The sequence below is a fragment of the Oryx dammah genome, unplaced genomic scaffold (assembly GCF_014754425.2).
Source record: "Oryx dammah isolate SB20612 unplaced genomic scaffold, SCBI_Odam_1.1 HiC_scaffold_23, whole genome shotgun sequence".
NCBI classification, from domain to species: Eukaryota; Metazoa; Chordata; class Mammalia; order Artiodactyla; family Bovidae; genus Oryx; species Oryx dammah.
This window is the reverse complement of record NW_024070207.1, coordinates 59,352,888-59,373,254: the sequence shown is the minus strand read 5'-3', so window position 1 is coordinate 59,373,254 and position 20,367 is coordinate 59,352,888. Positions and strand designations below refer to the sequence as shown.

At 36.3% G+C, this 20,367-nt stretch overlaps 1 protein-coding gene across 1 annotated transcript in view; it reads left to right on the top strand.

Moving 5' to 3' along the window:
• The window catches only part of DACH2 (dachshund family transcription factor 2), an 816,985-nt gene that overhangs the window by 454,840 nt on the left and 341,778 nt on the right, over nt 1-20,367 (top strand). The window contains exon 4 of the mRNA XM_040265310.1: nt 15,176-15,307. Coding sequence (XP_040121244.1) covers nt 15,176-15,307 — 132 coding nt within the window. The remainder of the gene's footprint in view (nt 1-15,175; nt 15,308-20,367) is intronic.

Genomic DNA, 20,367 nt, shown 5'->3' with positions numbered 1-20,367 from the left:
GAAGCTGAAATTCCAATACTTTGGCCACCTGATGTGAAGAGCTGACTCATTTGAAAAGACCCTGATGCTGGGAAAGATTGAGGGCAAGAGGAGAAGGGGATGACAGAGGGTGAGATGGTTGGATGGCATCACTGACTCAATGGACATGAGTTTGAGTAAACTCTGGGAGTTGGTGATGGAGAGGGAGGCAAGTTGCAAAGAGTCAGTCACGATTGAGTGACTGAACCGAATTGAAAAAACTGTTCATGCCAATATAGGAGATTTCCAGTCTCACACCATTTGATGGCTTTGCTGATGTATAGCCCACATACAGCTGCAAATGTTTTACAAACTCTGCATATACCTATGACTGCCTTTCCCTCATAGCCATGGTGCTGAGCTGAGTAGTTTTTAATTTTGTATCTATCCCTGAGTGGTGATTCCTAAGAATCACTGTAATATTTGCTCTTCACTTAAGTGGTCTGTAACTACTTGCCTGTGGCTTCTCTGCTCTTTCATTCTATTCTTATATTTGTATGGCCTTCCTGTTAGTTGAGTTCTGAATCTTTTGGAGTCCAAATATTTTTCCAAATAACAGAGTTCAGAGCATAAGCATTTCCTGAAAATGAGTCTGAATACTACCTCTGAAAAGGCTTACATCAACCCAGTTGATTTATAGGGAATTTCAAAATTGTTTCCTTTAGATTCAACATGATATACCACATTAACATTTCATATCTCCAGATGTTCCCTTATTCATATTTTAGTACATCATGCTTAACCCAAAGTAGCTTTGAATGTAAACAATAAACAAGCTAACATGCAGTACTTGACTGTAGAGAGACATAATGAGGGAGATATAAACTGCTTTTCATTTTTGGAGTGATATTATTAATGCAACACCATTAATTTAATTAAAAGCTATTTTAATAACACAACTATATTGCAGTAAACTGACCCACCATTTCATTTAAGTAATTGCAAACCTCAAGATTTGATTACTCCTAGTTCTCCTTTAGTTAATTTACTTATTCACAGTTTTGACAGAAAAGCTTTCAAATGTATGAAGAGATGGGCACAGTTCACCCAAATTGGAAACCATAAAATTGCCTCAAGATACTTGAGTTCTTATCCTAGTCCTACTGTCTATGTTGTATTGTCTCTCACTTATCCTCTTTAGGATCCAGTTTTTCATTTGTAAGATGGAGAGGTTGGTTTAGATATTCATTAAAGTTCTTGTTACTCTTAAGAATTTTCTACACCACTCTAAATCTGAAGTTGGAGTTTGAATATCTGTATACTTAAAATAATAATAATCACACACAAGGGGCACATGTGCATGCACATGAATTTATGATATTTTGGGCATTTTCATATTGTTATGCTGAATTGTAGATTAGGGAGTGAGTGTAAATGATTATAAGGGCTGTTTTTATGGCTTGGTCAATAATTATACTGACTAGCCATGAACCAGTTATGAAAGTATGTGAACAAGTATGAAAAGTGCTATGGTTATAGGAGTAAATGTACAAGTATTAGGAAATGCAGAAGGTGAATATTTCCCCAGTATCAATGAATCTCTGCCTTTCCAAACCATTTTCAATCAGCTAAATATATGTAATTTAAACATAATGTAAAAGTTACCACTTTCAAATTCAGTTACTGAAGACAACTTTTATGCTTCTAGATGTTAATGTAGATATTTACCTATAATTATAGCACTTTTATTTTTAAAGGCATCTTTCATTCTTATTCCAGTTCCAGTTCAGTCGCTCAGTTGTGTCCGACTCTTTGTGACCCCATGGACTGCAGCACACTTGGCTTTCCTGTCCATCACCAACTCCCAGAGCTTGCTCAAACTTATGTCCATCCAGTTGGTGATGCCATCCAACCATCTCATCCTCTGTCGTCCTCCATCTCCTCCTGCCTTCAATCTTTCCTAGCATCAGTCTTTTCTAATGAGTCGGCTCTTCGAATCAGGTGGCTGAAATATTGCAGTTGCAGCTTCAGCATCAGTCCTTCCAGTGAATATTCAGGACTGATTTCCTTTAGGATTGACTAATTTGATCTCTTTGCAGTCCAAGGGACACTCAAGAGTCTTCTCCAACACCACAGTTCAAAAGCATCAATTCTTCAGCACTCAGCTTTCTTTATATTCCAACTCTCACAGCCATGCATGACTACTGGAAAAACCATAGCTTTGACTAGATGGTTCCTAAGTAAAAATTAACTCAGCAGTTCCTAAATCAGTTTGCTCTTTTTATGTTCTATTTCAGTCCTTTTTTTTTTTTTTTTTTTTTGAGAACTTGGTGTCTGGAACTAATTGTCTGTTCTAAATCCATCTGAGCCATATCCTGAGGTTAAAAATTTAATTGATCAGTTGAATGAGAGAATAAATTGCTAATGAAATACCAAATAAACCATAACATCTTTTCCACTGCTTTTCATGTGTTTGTGGTTTTCCCTGAAGACAGGTATTCAAATGATGTACTGAAGATTCAACAAGTAGTGTTTAAGATTTTGTTTAAGGCTAAAGTCACTGTAATATGAACCATGAGGCAATACAAAACATGTGTTAGAGGCTAAGTCTCTAAACCTCAAATAAATTGTAAGGAGGTATAAAAATACAAGTATGAGACAGTGGTGTTATGAGGGGATCATATTCCTTTAGAGATTTTCATTAATTCATATTTGAACAACTTTAATACTTAAATACATCTAGATCACATCAGGAAACCTGAGTTTTGCTCCATGTTTTCCCCTAAATAGCTTATCTATGACACATCATGGTGAGACAGTTTCCTCATCTTCAAATGAAGAGACTCAGCCAGATGGCTCTTAAATGTCTTTGTAGTGCTATTATACCATGATTCTTCACCACCTTAATATTACTCTCTGAATTTACTGATTTTTTTTTTCTGCAGTGACATACAGATAGCACTTTCTTGAACAAATGAATTGATATTGGAACTTACCATCTTTTTATGAAATAAAAAAATAGTGGGGAGTCTTGTTCATTAATTCTTAGTGTGATTGTATTAGATACACATTTACCTTATCTGACTATAAGATATTATGTCAACTTTTATTTTTCATATCATAAGAATACATACATTGTACACAAAAATACACTATTTATACTACCGATAATGAAACAATCAGTAATTCAATATTATAGTTAAGATCCAGTTCTGAATTGGTAGTTAGGAGATCGGATATAAATTTTGGAAACTTTTCCTGATACATTTTTAGTTTTGAGGCACTCAGCCCTGGCAGTTCTAAGCAGGATCCCTTTGTTTAAATCATTGTCATCATATTTTCTGTTCATAGTAACCCTTGGATGTTGGATAGGCCTATTTGAGCAATTGGAATTCAGCAATGCTAAATATGGCAAGAAAATCTCTAGGACTATCTAGAAAATGCACTAATGTGTACCATCATTTCAGAGATTAAAGCACTTTTCTTTCATATCTTTTGCTTGCCATGATTATAGACAAGCTAATGTGTGGACAAGTTTGCTTTATTTTGCATTTTCCATGTATTGCAAAAAGTGCAGAGTGGGAAAATAAGAGCTCATTGATTCCACCAAACATAGACAGATGTTCCAGGCTGTATTTACTTCCCCTTATACCTCTGATAAGAATTCACCTGTCCCTTAGAATCTGTATTTATAATAATAGTAGCTATATTTTCTTTTTGTAACAATCAATACATGTGTTCTTTGATTTTCATTTGCAGGGGAGAATGGGTTTGACTGAATCCTAAAATACTGTTTTAAATCTGCAAGAACTCGTTTTCTTTTTGGCTCATGGCACCAGTGTACCAGTAGATGGTTAGGGATTTTGATAATATCTATAAATAATTTAGGCACTTCCCTGGTGGTTCAGTTTTTAAGAATGTGGCATGGAATTCAGGGGACGTGGATTGTGGATTTGTTCCCTGGTCTGGGAGCTAAGATCCCACCTGCAGAGCAACTGAATTTGCACACCCCGACTACTGGGCATGCACTCTAGAACCTGTGAGCCACAGCTACTGAAGCCCACAGGCTTTAGAGCCTATGCTTCTCAGTAAGAAGTAGCCCCTGCTTGCTTCACCTAGAGAAAGCCTTGTGTGTAGCAACAAAGACCCAGTGCCACCAAAACTAAATAAATTAATCAATATAAAATAAAAATAATGTAGTTGAATTCACTAGATATTTTGGAGAGCATTGGTGAAGTATGGATTGATCTATTTTTAGTACCTATTTCCTGATATATTTCTATGGTTTAGCCTGATACAGACTTTGTAGGAGGAAAAATTTCAAACCTGAGCGTTCATATTATATCTTTGGGTTTTTTTATTCCTATCTCTTTTTACATAGAGTTAAAAAGATTGCTGTATATATATTATAGTAGGTAGTTGTTGATTATTTTAAATATAATAGTATGTACATGTCAATCTCAAACTTCCAGTCTACCTCCTTGCTCCCACATTCCTCCCTGCTAATCATAAATTCAGTCTCTAAGCCTGTGAGTTTGTTTCTGTTTTTTAGAGAAGTTCATTTGTATTTTTTTAGATTCCACATGTAAGTGATATCATAACATTTGTCTTTGTCTCCCTGACTTGCTTAGTATGATGGTCCCCAGATCCATTCATGTTGCTACAGATGGAATTATTTCATTATTTTCTTTTATGGCTGAGTAATATTCTATTATATTTATGTATCACATTTTTTTATCCATTCATCTATAGAAGGGCATATATCTTACTTCCATGTATTGGCTACTATATCAAGTGCTTCAGTGAATATTAGAGTGCATGCATAACTTCAAATCAAGTTTTTCTCTGAATATATGCCTAAGAGTGGGATTGCTCTATCATATGATAGTTCTATTTTTAGTTTTTTAAGGAACCTCCAGACTGTTCTCCATAGTAACTATACCAATTTACATTCCCACAAACAGTATAGGAGAATTCCCTTTTCTCCACACCCTCTCCAGCATTTATTGTTTGTAGATTTTTAAATGGTGTCCATTATGACAGGTGTGAAGTGATAGCTCATGGTGGTCTTGATTTTCATTCCTCTAATTAGCAATTTTGAACATCTTTTCGTGTGCCTCTTGGTCACCTGTATGTCTTCTTTAGAAAAAAATGTCTATATTTAGTTCTTCTGCCAATTTTTTGATTAGGTTTTTTGTTGTATTGATATTGAGACACCTGATCTGTTTGTAAATTTTGGAGATAAATCCATTTTCACTTGCATCATTTGCAAATCTCTTCTTATTTTCTATGGGTGGTCTTTTCATCTTGTTTGTAGTTTCTTTTGCTGTGAAAAAGCTTTTTAATTTAATTAGACCCCATTCGTTTATTTTTCTTCTTATTTTCATTACTCTAGCAGATGAGTCATAAAGGATATTGCCGTGATTTATATCAAAGAGAGTCTTCTTTCTATGTTTTCCTCTAAGAGTTTTATAATATCCAAATGTACACTTAGGTCTTTAATTCATTTAAAGCTTATTTTTTGTGGGTGATGTTAAAGAATGTTCTATTTTCATATTTTTTTACATGTAGTTGTCCAGTTTCGCCAGTACCATTTCTTGAAGAAACTGTCTTTTCTCCACTATATTAGTCTTGCCTCCATTGTTGTACATTAATTGATCATAGATTTGTGGGTTCATTTCTGGGCTTTCTTTCTTGTTCCATTAATCTATATTTCTGTTTTTGTGCCAATACCATACCATTTTGATGACTATGGCTTTTTAGTATAGTCTGAAGTCTGGGAGCCTGATTCCTCCAGCTCTCTTTTTCTTTCTCAGGTTTGTGCTATTTGGGGTCGTTTGTATCTCCATAGATAACTTTAAGATTTTTTGTTCTACTTCTGTGAAAAATACAATTGGTGATTTGATGGGGATTGCATCGAATCTGTAGATTGTCTTAGGTAGTGTAAGCATTAACAATATTGATTCTTCCAATCCAAGAATGGGGTATAATTTTTTCCCTCTGTTTGTGTTGATTTCTATTTCTTTCATCAGCATCATCATTTTCAGAGAACAGGCCTTTTGTCTCCTTAAGTAGGTTTATTCCTAAACACTTTATTATTTTTTATACAGTGGTACATGGGGTTGTTTCTTTGCTTTCTCTTTGTGACTTTTCATTGTTAGTGTATAGAAATGCAATATATTTCTCTGTATTAATTTTGCCACTTAAAAAAATTCGTTGTTGAGCACTAGTATTTTTCTGGTAGCATCTATAGGATTTTATTTGTCATTTGCAAACAGTAACAGTTTTACCTCTTCTATAATTTGGAGTCCTTTTCTTTTGCTTCTCTGATTGTCTTAGTTAGAATATTGAAAACAATCTAGGAATCAGCAAACTAAAATAGAGTGGAATGGGTGAATTTAACTCCGATGACCATTATATCTACTACTGTGGGCAGGAATCCCTCAGAAGAAATGGAGTAGCCATCACAAAATAATCCGAAATGCAGTACTTGGATGCAGTCTTAAAAACGACATAATGATCTATGTTCATTTCCAAGGCAAACCATTCAATATCACAGTAATCCAGGCCTATGCCTCAACCAGTAAAGCTAAAGAAGCTGAAGCTGAACAGTTCTATGAAGACATACAAGATCTTTTAGAGCTAACACCCAAAAAAGATGTCCTTTTTATTATAGGGAACAGGAATGCAAAAGTAGGAAGTCAAGAAATAAATGGGGTAACAGGCAAATTTGTCCTTGAAGTACAGAATGAAGCAGGGCAAAGGTAAATAGAGTTTTGCCAAGAGGAAGCACTGGTCATAACAAATACCCTCTTCTAACAACACAAGAGAAGACTCTACACATGGACATCACGAGATGGTCAACACCAAAATCAGATTGATTATATTGTTTGCACCCAAAGGTGGAGAAGCTCTATACAGTCAGCAAAAACAAGACCATGAGATGACTGTGGCTCAGATCATGAACTCCTTATTGCTAAATTCAGACTGAAATTGAAGAAAGTGAGGGAAAACCACTAGACCATTCAGGTATGACCTAAATCAAATCCCTTATGATTATACAATGGAAGTGAGAAATAGATTTAAGGGACGAGATCTGATAGACAGAGTGCCTGATGAACTATGGATGGAGGTTTGTGACATTCTCCAGGAGACAGGGATCAAGACCATCCCCATGGAAAAGAAATGCAAAAAAGCAAAATGGCTGTCTGAGGAGGCCTTACAAATAGTTGTGAAAAGAAGAGAAGTGAAAAGCAAAAGGGAAAAGGAAAGATATAAACATCTGAATACGGAGTTCCAAAGAATAGCAAAGAGAGATTAGAAAGCCCTCCTCAGCAATCAATGCAAAGAAATAGAAGAAAACAACAGAATGGGAAAGACTAGAGATCTCTACAAGAAGGTTAGAGATAACCAAGGGAACATTTCATGCAAAGATGGGCTCAATAAAGGACAGAAATGGTATGGACCTAACAGAAGCAGAAGATATTAAGAAGAGGTGGCAAGAATACACAGAAGAACTGTACAAAAATGATCTTCACGACCCAGATAATCACGATGGTGTGATCACTCATCTAGAGCCAGACATCCTGGAATGTGAAGTCAAGTGGGCCTTAGAAAGCATCACTATGAACAAAGCTAGTGGAGGTGATGCAATTCCAGTTGAGCTATTTCAAATTCTAGAAGATGATGCTGTGAAAGTGCTGCACTCAATATGCCAGCAAATTTGGAAAACTCAGCAGTGCCCACAGGACTGGAAAAGGTCAGTTTTCATTTCAATTCCAAAGAAAGGCCATGCCAAAGAATGCTCAAACTACCACACAATTGCACTCATCTCACATGCTAGTAAAGTAATGCTCAAAATTCTTGAAGCCAGTCTTCAGCAGTATGTGAACCATGAACTTCCAGATGTTCAAGCTTGTTTTAGAAAAGGCAGAGGAACCACACATCTAACTGCCAACATTCTCTGGATCATCGAAAAAAGCAAGAGAGTTCCAGAAAATTATCTATTTCTGCTTTATTGACTATGCCAAAGCCTTTGACTGTGTGGATCAAAATAAACTGTAAAAAATTCTTAAAGAATGGGAATACCAGACCATCTGAGCTGCCTGTTGAGAAACCTATATGCAGGTCAGGAAGCAACAGCTGGAACTGAACATGGAACAACAGACTGGTTCCAAATAGGAAAAGGAGTACATCAAGGCTGTATATTGTCACCCTGCTTATTTAACTTCTATGCAGAGTACATAATGAGAAAAGCTGGGCTGGAAAAAGCACAAGCTGGAATCAAGATTGCCTGGAAATATATCAGTAACCTCACATATGCAGATGACATCACTCTTATGGCAGAAAGTGAAGAGGAACTAAAAAGTCTCTTGATGAAAGTGCAAGAGGAGAGTGGAAAAGTTGGCTTGAAGCTCAACATTCAGAAAACGAAGATCATGGCATCTGGTCCCATCACTTCATGAGAAATAGATGGGGAAACAGTGGAAAGAGTGTCAGATTTATTTTTTTGTGCTCCAAAATCACTGCAGGTGGTAATTACAGCCATGAAATTTAAACACGCTTACTCCTTGGAAGGAAAATTATGACCAATGTAGTTAATATATTGAAAAGCAGAGATATTACTTTGCCAACAAAGGTCTGTCTAGTCAAGGCTATGGTTTTTCCTGCGGTCATGTATGGATGTGAGAGTTGGACTGTGAAGAAAACTGAGCACCAAAGAATTGATGCTTTTGAACTGTGGTGTTGGAGAAGACTTTTGAGAGTCCCTTGCATTTCAAGGAGATCCAGCCAGTCCATCCTAAAGCAGATCAGTCCTGGGTGTTCATTGGAAGAAATGATGCTAAAGCTGAAACTCCAGTACTTTGGCCACCTCGTGCGAAGATTTGACTCATTAGAAAAGACCCTGATTCTGGGAGGGATTGGGGGCAGGAGGAGAAGGGTATGACAGAGGATGAGATGGCTATATCATATCACTGACTTGATGAACATGAGTTTGGGTAAACTCTGGGGGTTGGTGATGGACAGGGAGGCCTGGCATGCTGTGATTCATGGGTTCTCAAAGAGTCGGACACAACTGAGCAACTGAACCGAACTGACTGATACTGTATAATCATGGAGAGTGTAGATATCCTTGTCTTCTCGCTGATTGTAGAGGAAATACTTTCAACTTTTTACCATGTTATCTGTAGTTTTGCCTTATATGGCCTTTACTATATATGTTCCTTCTAAGCCAACTTTCTGGAGGGTTTTTTTTTTTTTAATCATAAATGGGTGCTGAATTTTGTCAAAACTTTTTCTGAATTTATTGTGATGATCACATTGTTTTTATTCTTCAGTACAGTGTTTTACACTGATTTGTGGATATTGAAAAATCCTTGCATTCATGGGATGATTCCCACTTGATCATGGTGGACAATCCCTTTACTATATTATTGAATTCAGATTGCTAGAATTTTCTTGAGGTTTTTCATGTCTACCTTCATCAGTGATATTGGCTTGTACTTTTCTGTTTTGTGAATGCTATCTTTGTCTAGTTTGTGTATCAGGGTGATGGTCACCTAATATACTGAGTTTGGGAGTATTCTTTCCTCTGTAACTTTTTGGAATCATTTCAGAAATATAGGTGTTAAGTCTTTTCTAAATGTTTGATAACATTGTGAAGCCTCTGGTCCTTTAACTTTGTTTGTTGAGAGTGTTTAAACCATAGTTTCAATTTCAGTAGATTTGATTGCTCTGTTCATATTTTATGTTTCTACCTGTTTCTGTCTTGGGTGACTGTACCTTTCTAACAATTTGTCCATTTCTTCCAGTTTGACCATTTAATTGATAAATAGCTGCTTGTAGTAGTATCTTATGATTATTTGTATTACTGTGATGTCCATTGTAACATTTCCTTTCTCATTTCTAACTATATTGATTTGAGCCCTCACCTTTATTTTTGCTTCATGAGTCTTACTAAACGTTTGTTGTTGTTCAGCTGCTCAGTCATGTCCAACTCTTTAGAAACTCATGGATTACTGCACCCCAGGCTTCCTTGTCCATCACTATCTCCTGAAGTTTGCTCAAACTCATGTCCATCAGTTTATGATGCCATCCAACCATCTCATCCTCTATCACCCTCCTTCTCCTCCTGCCCTCAATCTTTCCCAGTGTCAGGTCTTTTCCAATGATTTGGCTCTTCACATCAGGTGGCCTAAATATTGGTGCTTCAGCTTCAGCATCAGTCCTCCCAGTGAATATTAAGGATAGATTTCCTTTAGAATTGACTGGTTTGACATCCTTGCAGTCCAAGTGACTCTCAAGAGTCTTCTCCAGCACCACAGTTCAAAAGCATCAATTCTTTGGCTCTCAGCCTTCTTTATGGTCCAACTCTCACATCTGTATATGACTGCTGGAAAGATCATAGCTTTGACTATATGGACCTTTGTCGGCAAAGTGATGTCTCTCTCTTTTTAATATGCTGTCTAGGTTTGTCATAGTTTTCCTTTCAAGGAGCAAGCGTCGTTTAATTTCATGGCTGCAGTTATCACCCTCAGTGATTTTGCAGCCCAAGAAAATAAAGTCTATTACTGTTTCCATTGTTTCCCCATCTGTTTGTCATGAAGTGATGGGACAAGATGCCATGATCTTAGTATTTTGAATGTTGAGTTTTAAGCCAGATTTTTCACTCTCCTCTTTCACCTTCATCAAGAGGCTTTTTAGTTCCTCTTCATTTTCTGCAGTTAAGTTGGTGTTATCTGCATATCTGAGGTTATTGATATTTCTCCTAGCAATCTTGATTCCAGCTTGTGATTCATCCAACCTGGCATTTTGCATGTATTACTCTGCATATAAGTTAAGTAAGCAGGGTGACAATATATAACCTTGATGAACTCCTTTCCCAACTTTGAACCAGTTTCTTGTTCCATGTCCAATTCTAACTGTTCCTTCTTGACCTACATACAGGTTTCTCAGGAGGCAAGTAAGATGGTCTGGTGTTCCCATCTCTTTAAGAATTCCCCACAGTTTGTTGTGATTCACACAGTCAAAGTCTTTAGCATAGTCAATGAAGCAGCAGTAGATATTTTTGTGGAATTCCCTTTTTTTTCTTTTAACAGTATGAAAAGCAAAAGTATTTGCTAAAAGTTTGTCAGTTTTGTTTATCTTCTCAAAGAACCCATTTTTAATTTCATTGATCTTTTCTATCATGTTCTTTCTTTATTTCTAATTATTTCTATTTATTTCTAATTAATTTATTTCTGCTCTGATTTTTAAACTTCTTTCCTCATGTTCTCTTTTGGTTTTGTTAGTTTTTCTTTCTCTAGTTGCTTTAGGGATAAGGTTAAGTTGTTTATTTGAGATTTTGTTGTTTCCTGAGGTAAGAGTGTATTTCTATAAACTTCCATATTAGAACTGTTTTTGCATAGCATTTGGAATGTTGTGTTTTTGTTTCATTGTATCTAGTTATTTTTTAATTTCCTCTTTTATTTCTTTAGTGATCAATTGGTTCTTGTGTACAATATCATTTAGCCTCCACATGTTTGTGATTTTTAGTTTTTATTTTCTTGTAGTTAATTGCTAATTTGATAGTGTTTTGGTCAGAAAAGATGCTTGATATAATTTCAGTTTTCTTAAATTTACCAAGACTCTTTTTGTGGCCCAGTATGTGGTCAATCTTGGAGAATGTTCATTGAGCCCATGAGAAGAATATGTATTCTGCTGCTTTTGGTTGGAAAGCTCTATAAAAATCAGTTAAGTTTATCTGATGTAATGTGTCTTTCAAGGCCTGTTTTTCCTTATTGATTTTCTGTCTGGATGTTCTGTCCATTGGTGTAAGTGGGCTAAATCCCCTGGTATTATTGTGTTACTGTCGATTTCTCCCTTTATGGCTATTGATACTTGCCTTATATATCGAGGTTTTCCTATGTTGGGTGCATATATATTTGTAATATCTTATTTTTAGATTGATCTCTTGATCATTATAAAATGTCCCTTTTATCTCTTTGTAAAGGTTTTTATTTTAAAGTATTTCTTCTGATTTTAGTATTGCAATTTTAACTTTCTTTTGCTTTCTGTTTGCATGGATTATCTTTTCATACCCCCTTACTTTCTGTTAGTATGTGTCCCTAGGTTTGAAATAGGTCTCTTGTAGCAACATATATACAAGTCTTGTTTTTGTATCCAGGCAGTCAATCTGTGTCTTTTGATTGGAGCATTTCATCTGTTTATGTTTAGGGTAATTTTCTATATGAATATTCTTATTTCCATCTTGTCAATTGTTTCGGATTTGTTTTTATAAGTATATTTTCTTCCCTTCCTCTTTTGTTCTTTTCTCTTGTGATTTGATAATTAATTTTAGTGTTGTATTTTGATTCCTTTGTGTGTGTGTGTGTTTGTGTGTATCTATCTATTGTTGATTTTCAGCTTGCCGTTAACATGACATTTAAATATGGCAATCTGTATATGAATAAGATTGTTTTAAGTTGCTGGTCTTTTAATTTCAGGTGCATTTCCCATATCCTACATTTGTGTTCTTCTCTTCTAACAATTGCTGGTTTTAATACCATATTTGTGTGTGGATGATTTCCTAACTTTACTTTGTGGTTGTCTTTACTGATGAGCTTTTTCATTCGTAAGTTTCTTGTTTCTAGTTGTGGCCTTTTCTTTTTCCAATTATAGATGTCCCTTTAGCATTTGTTGTAAAGCTTGTCTGGTGGTGCTGAATTCACTTAACTTTGCTTGTCTGTGACGCTTTTGATTTTTCCATTGAACTTGAATGAGTGTCTTGCTTGGTAGAGTATTCTAGGCTGTGGTTTCTTCCTTTTCATCATTTTAAATATATCTTGCCACTCCTTTCTCGCTTGCAGAGTTCCTGCTGAGAAATCAACTCATAACTTTATGCGAGTTCCCTTGTATATTATTTGTTGCTTTTTCCTGGTAGCTTTTTCATATTTTTCTTTGTCTTTAATTTTTGTCATTTTGGTTACTACATGTCTTGGTATGTTCCTCCTTGGATTTATTCTGCCTGAAGCTCTGTGCTTCCTGGATTTGGGTGACTGTTTCCTTTTCCATGTTAGAGAAGTTTTTAGCTACTATCTCTTCAAATATTTTCTCAGATCCTTTCTCTCTGTCCTCTACTTCTGGAATACCTGTAATGTGAATATTGATTCATATAATGTTCTTCCAGATGTTTCTTAGGCTGTTTTCATTTTTTTTCTTTATTCTATTCTGTGGCAGTGATTTCTGCTATTCTGTATTCCATATCCATTCTTCTGCCAAAGTTATTCTGCTATTGATTCCTTCTTGTGTATTTTTCATTTCAGTTATTGTATTTTTCATGTTTGTTTTTTAGTTCTTCTAGATCTTTCTTAAACATTTATTGTGTCTTCTTGATCTTCGCCTTTATTCTTTTTCTGAGATCCTGGATCATCTTCACTGTCATTATTCTGAATTCTTTTTCTGAAGGTTGCCTACTTCATTTAGTTATTCTGATAGTTGTCACTTTATCTGGGAGATACTTCTTCGCCATTTTGCTTTGTCTAACTTTCTGTGATTGTTCTTTCTGTTCTTTCTGCAGGCTGTAGGATTGTAGTTCTTCTTGCTTCTGCTATCTGTCCTCTGATTGATGAGCCTATCTAAGAGACTTGTGTAGGCTTCCTGAAGGTAAAGATTGGTGAGGAATGGAGTTAGTTCTTGTCCTTCTGGTGGGCAGGGCTGTATTCAGTAAGACTTTTAGCCACTTTTCTATTGATGAGTGGAGCTATGTTTCACACTCTTTTGCTTGTTTGGCCAGAGGCTTCCCAGTACTGGTGCCTACAGGCTGTTGGTGGGGCTAGTTGCAACCTGTGGGGCATCTCACACCAATGAGTGCCCCTGATAATTGTTGCTGCAAGTGTCTTTGCCCCCACAGTGTTCACCAGCCCTACCACCTCATGAAAGACCCTCCAATACCAGCCAGTATGTCTGACCCAGTCTCTTATGGGGTCACTGCTTCATTTCCCTGGGTCTTGGTGCACATGGGTCCTTGTGTGTACCCTCCAAGAGTAGAGCCTTTTTCCCCCAGTCTGGTGTAATTCCTGCAGGCACACATTGCTAGCCTTCAAAGCCAGATGTTCTGGGGTCATCTCTGCCTGTTGCCAGATCCTCATGCTGGGAAGCCCGAAGTGGGTCTCAAGCCTTTACTCCAGTGGGAGAAATTTTGTGGTATAATTGTTTTCCACTTTGTGAATCTTCCACATGGCAGTTATGGGATTTGATTTTATTGTGATTGTATCACTCTTCCCATCTTGTTATGGATTTTTCTTTGGCTGTAGGGTATTATTTTGGTACATTTCAGTGTCTTTTTGTGAATGGTTGTTTAGCAGTTAACTGTGATTCTGATGTTCTCATAAGAAGAGGTTAGCACACGTTCTTACATTCCTCCATCTGCACACATTCTTTCTAAATTGGCAAATCTGATGTGTGAATGTAATATACACATGTGTCTGTATTTGTGAGTTCACATGGGTATAGAAATGGGTGTGGTGTTTGTGTGTGGAGGTTTGTCTATGAATATAGGTGAGTTTACACAAGCATTGTAAAAATTGCTTTATATTAATAAAAGTATGTAATTATATTGCAAGGGCTGGCACACTTTCTGCAGTGATCTGCTATGTTTTCATTTTTTTTTCCCTCAGCATATAAGAAGGAGGCCAGTAAAAGTATGATGACTATTTAAGTGTTTACTCCACTTTATTCATTTTTTTCTAAGGTAACTTTCGAGGCAAAATAGCCTATTCTTCAGCAGAAGGGTCAACAAGGATATTCCCTAGAAAGTCATCCCCTCTAGAATTTCAGAGTGCCTCTTCTGACAGTGTTGTTAGATGGGTTTTTAGTGCATGGTGAGTTCTGTCTTAAACCACTATCAAGAGCTCTTACTAGACACCAGAAGACATTAGCAAGAGTTTTGGTATTTTCCCAAATTTTTCATGTTAGGCTCAATGTTTTCTCTGTTTTGAATTGAGAATCAGACTCATATTTAATGTTTTGTTTTTTTTTTTTCAGATTTTCAACTTGTCCATTGTAAGATGAAGTTATTACAAGAGTAGAAAATTAAATTTTGAAGGGATATTGTTCATAAATTAGACTCGGGTTTCCTTTTGGCTTGTGCTGTGTAGTATGGGCCTATTAAATGTATCCTGTTTTCAATTACATTAAGAAATGATCCCTGTTTTAAAAGGAATGGTTCTGGTTTTAGGTATAACAGCTGCAGCAATGGCTGAAGCAATGAAGCTGCAGAAGATGAAGCTTATAGCCATGAACACTCTTCAGGGAAAAGGAAGCCAGAATGGAAATGAATCAGATCCTGATGATCTTAATTCTAATACAGGTGAGTGTCTTTAGGAATCCAAGGCAGGTGACTCTCATTGACTTATTCTGGAAATGGAGAGAGGAGGAAGGGAGAGAATAATATGTATACTTTGATTATAAGCAGCTACTCCAAAAGGAGGGGGCTTCCCTGGTGGCTCAGTGGTAAAGAACCCCACCTGCCAATGCAGGAAATGTAAAAGATGTTCGTTCCCTGGGTCAGGCAGATCTCCTGGAGGAGGGCACAGCAACCCTCTCCAGTACTTTTACCTGCAGAATCCCATGGACAGAGGAGCCTGGCAGCCTGCTGTTCACAGTGTCACACAGAGTCAGACACAACTGAAGAAATTTAGCACACATGCACACACAAAAGGAGGCTTAATCCTACCTCTAACTTGTACATTGAAATTAGAAAACTATTACAGATCAAAACCTCATTTCAGGAAACATTTAGTATCTCCATTGTTTGTTGTGGTGGGTTTAAACTCTAATTTTTATAGTGCTACCTATTGAACCCTTTGCTTACTAAACGATGCCTCCTTCAGTTTCACCTCAGCCTTCTTCATTTTTTTTCCCTAAATTTAACACTGAAATGCAGCACTGAGAATCTACCTTTGTTTTGAGGTGCTGGGAGATGAGGCATTATCAGTAGGGGCTAAATAAATGTGGTAGAATAAGAAGAAAGCAAAGAAAAAGATTGGGGGAAAAGGAGATGAGAAAAATGCCTGTGAAGTGGAATGTCCTCTTCCTTCTCAGTAACTTTTTTTTTCCCATTACCCTGTAATAATTGTACCTTGACTTTGATCATAAGATCACCCTCAAGATCTCTTTAAGAAGTAGATGGGATTATAACTATTTGTGTAACACACGTGAATGGATAAATAAATAGACAAATAAATAAAGTGTACTTTTAATAGGGAATAATAAGGGGCAACCAATAATGGTCATTGGAGCCACAAGCTTCCAATATGCTTTTGCAGTTAAATTCAATATAATTTGATAGGCAAATAGGTAGTAGCATCTCTCTTCTATTAGGCTCATACAATTTCAAGCATTTGGGGACTTTCTTTTGAAGAGAAAAGAAAAGAAGAATTAAAGAAATAAATTACTGAATCAAATCAACATAATAAACTCATCTAAAGTTGAAGTGTTCATGGAGAATTATAGAGTGAGAATTGGTGTTCAACCAGTGTTCACAATGGGGAATAAATGGAAACATGCTCATTTTTATGTTGTGTAAGTTTGAAATGTACAAAGTGTTGATTTGATGCACTTATATATTACAATATAATTATCAACAATAATGTTAACACCTCTATTATGTCATAATTATCATTTCTGTTTTGGTAGTGAGAACTTTTAGGATCAATTCTCTTAGCAACTTTTAAGTATATAATACCATATTGTTAATTCCAGTCACAGTGTTGTGCATTTAATCTCTTGAAATTATCCATCTTTTATCTCTCATGTTAACTAATTCATTTCTTACCAAATTAATGGGAAAATGGAATTTTCAAAATTTCCACTTTGCAGATGGTGAAACAGGCACAGAGTGTTTCAGCTTTGCTGATAATCACAAAGCTAGTAAGTGGCAGAGATCAGTTTCAACGGTATATGGTTAAGTCCAAAGTATGTACCCTTTTCACATTCTCCTCCACTTCAATGTTGTTTTGTAAGAGGAATTTTATTTTATTTAACCCTTGGAATAAATTTTTAAATTAATTTACTTAATTTACTTAGAAGATAATTACTTTAAAGTATTGTAGCGGTTTTTCAAATATATTGACATGAATCAACCATGGGTGCACATGTGTCCCCCATCCTGAACCCCTCTCCCATCTCCCTCCCCATCCCATGCCTCAGGGACGTCTCAATATACTGGCCCTGAGTGTCCTGTCTCATGTATTGAACCTGGATTGGCGATCTATTTCACATATGGTAATATACATGTCTCAATGCTATTCTTTCAAATCATTCCATCCTCGTCTTCTCCCGAAGAGTCCAAAAGTCTGTTCTTTAAATCAGTATCTCTTTTGCTATCTCACATGTAGGGTCATTGTTACCATCATTTTAATTCCATATATATGTGTTAGTATACTGTATTGGGGTTTCTCTTTCTGACTTACTTCACTCTGTATAATAGGACCAATTTCATCCACCTCATTAGAATGGGTTCTAATGCATTCTTTTTAATACTGAGTAATATTCCATTGTGTATATGTACTACAAATTTCTTATGTATTTATTTGCCAATGGACATTTATGTTGTTTCCATGTTCTAGCTATTGTAAACAGTGCTGCGATGAACATTGGGATACACGTGTCTCTTTCAATTCTGGTTTCCTCAGTGTGTATGCCTAGCAGTGGGATTGCAGGGCCATATGGCAGTTCTATTTCCAGTTTTGTAAGGAATCTCCACACTGTTCTCCATAGTGGCTGTACTAGTTTGCATTCCCACCAACAGTGTAAGAGGGTTCCTTTTTCTCCACAGCCTCTCCAGCATTTATTGTCTGTAGACTTTTTAATAGCAGCCATTCTGACTGGGGAGAGATGGTACATCATTGTGGTTTTGATTTGCATTTCTCTGATAATGAGTGATGTTGAGCATGTATTCATGTGTTTGTTAGCCATCTGTATGTCTCCTTTGGAGAAATGTCTGTTTAGTTCTTTGGCCAATTTTTGATTGGGTCATTTATTTTTCTGGAATTGAGCTGAAGGAACTGCTTATACATTTCTGAGATTAATTCTTTGTCAGTTGCTTCATTTGCTATTATTTTCTCCCATTCTGAAGACTGTCTTTTCACCTTGCTTATAGTTTCTTTCACTGTGCAAAAGCTTTAAGTTTAATTAGGTCACATAGTTTATTTTTGCTTTTATTTCCATTACTCTGGGAGGCGGGTCATAGAGGATCCGGCTGTGATTTATGTCGGAGAGTGTTTTGTGTATGTTTTCCTCTAGGAGTTTTAGAGGTTTCTGTCCTTACATTTAGATCTTTAATCCATTTTGAGTTTACTTTTGTGTATGGTGTTAGAAAGTGTCTAGTTTCATTCTTTTACAAGTGCTTGACCTGTTTTCCCAGCATGGATACAAAAACAAGACCCCTATATATGCTGTCTACGAGAGACCCACCTCAAAACAAGGGACACATACAGACTGAAAGTGAAGGGATGGAAAAAGATATTTCATGCAAATGATGACCAAAAGAAAGCAGGAGTAGCAGTACTCATATCAGATAAAATAGACTTTAAAACTACGGCTGTGAAAAGAGACAAAGAAGGACACTACATAATGATCAAAGGATCAATACAATAATAAGATACAAGAATTATAAATATATATGCTCTCAACATAGGAACACTGCAATATGTAATGAAAATGCTAACAAGTATGAAAAGGGAAATTAACAGTAACATAATAATAGTGGGAGACTTTAATACCCCACTCACAACTATGGATAGATCAACCAAGCAGAAAATTAGAAAGGAAACACAAATTTTAAAAGATAAAATGGACCAGTTAGGCCTAATTATATATCTTTAGGACATTTCACCCCAAAACAATGAATTTCACCTCTTTTTCAACTGCACAAGGAACATTCTCCAGGATAGATCACATCCTAGGCCATAAATCTAGCCTTGGAAAATTCAAAAAAATTGAAATCATTGGAAGCATCTTTTTCTAATCACAAAGTGGTAAGATTAGATGTCAATTACAGAAAAAAAAAACTATTAAAAATACAAACATATGAAGGCTAAACAAAGTGCTTCTAAATAACAAAAAAATAATAGAAATCAAAAAAGAAATCAAAAGAAATGCATAGAAACAAATTAAAATGAAAACATGACAACCAAAACCTGTGGGATTCAATAAAAGCTTTGCAAGGGGAAGGTTCATAGCAATACACGATTGCTTCAAGAAACAAGAGAAAAATAAAATAAAGAACCTAACATTACACATAAAGCAACTAGAAAAAGAAGAAATGAAAAACCCCAGGGTTAGTAGAAGGAAATAAATGATAAAAATGGGAGCAGAAATAAATGAAAAAGAAACAGAAGAGACTATAACAAAACTGAAAGTAGGTTCTTTGAGAAGATAAATGAAAGAGACAAACCATTAGCCAGACTCATAAAGGAAAAAAAAAAAAAAAAACAGAGAAGAACCAAATCAATAAAACTAGAAATGAAATTGGAAAAATCACAACAGACAACACAGAAATACAAAGGATCATAGGAGACTACTATCAGCAACAGTATGCCAGTAAAATAGACAACTTGCAAGAAATGGACGAATTTTTAGAAAAGTTTCAGTTCAGTTGAGTTCAGCTGATCAGTCGTGTCCTAATCTTCGCAACTCCATGAATCATACATGCCAGGCCTCCCTGTCCATCACCAACTTCCGGAGTTCACTCAAACTCTAGTCCATCGAGTTGGTGATGCCATCCAGCCATCTCATCCTCTGTCATCCCCTTTTTCTCCTGCCCCCAATCCCTCCCAGAATCAGGGGTTTTTCCAGTGAGTCACCTCTTTCCGTGAAGTGGCCAAAGTATTGGAGTTTCAGCTTCAGCATCAGTCCTTCCAGTGAACACCCAAGACTGGTCTCATTTAGGATGGACTGGTTGGATCTCCTTGCATTTCAAGGGAATCGGAGTCTTCTCCAACACCACAGTTCAAAAGCATCAATTCTTCAGTGCTCAGCTTTCTTCACAGTCCAACTGTCACATCCATACCTGACCACTGGAAAAACCATAGCCTTGACTACACGGATCTTTGTTGGCAAAGAAATCTCTGCTTTTCAATGTGCTATCTAGGTTGGTCATAAATTTCCTTCCAAGGACTAAGCATCTTTTAATTCCGTGGCTGCAGTCACCATCTACAGTTATTTTGGAGCCCACAAAAATAAAGTCAACCACTGTTTGCACTGATTCCCCATCTATTTACTATGAACTGATAGGACCAGATGCAGTGATCTTAGTTTTATGACTGTTGAGCTTTAAGCCAACTTTTTCACTCCCCTCTTTCACTTTGATCAAGAGGCTTTTTAGTTCCTCTTCACTTTCTGCCATAAGAGTGACATCATCTACAT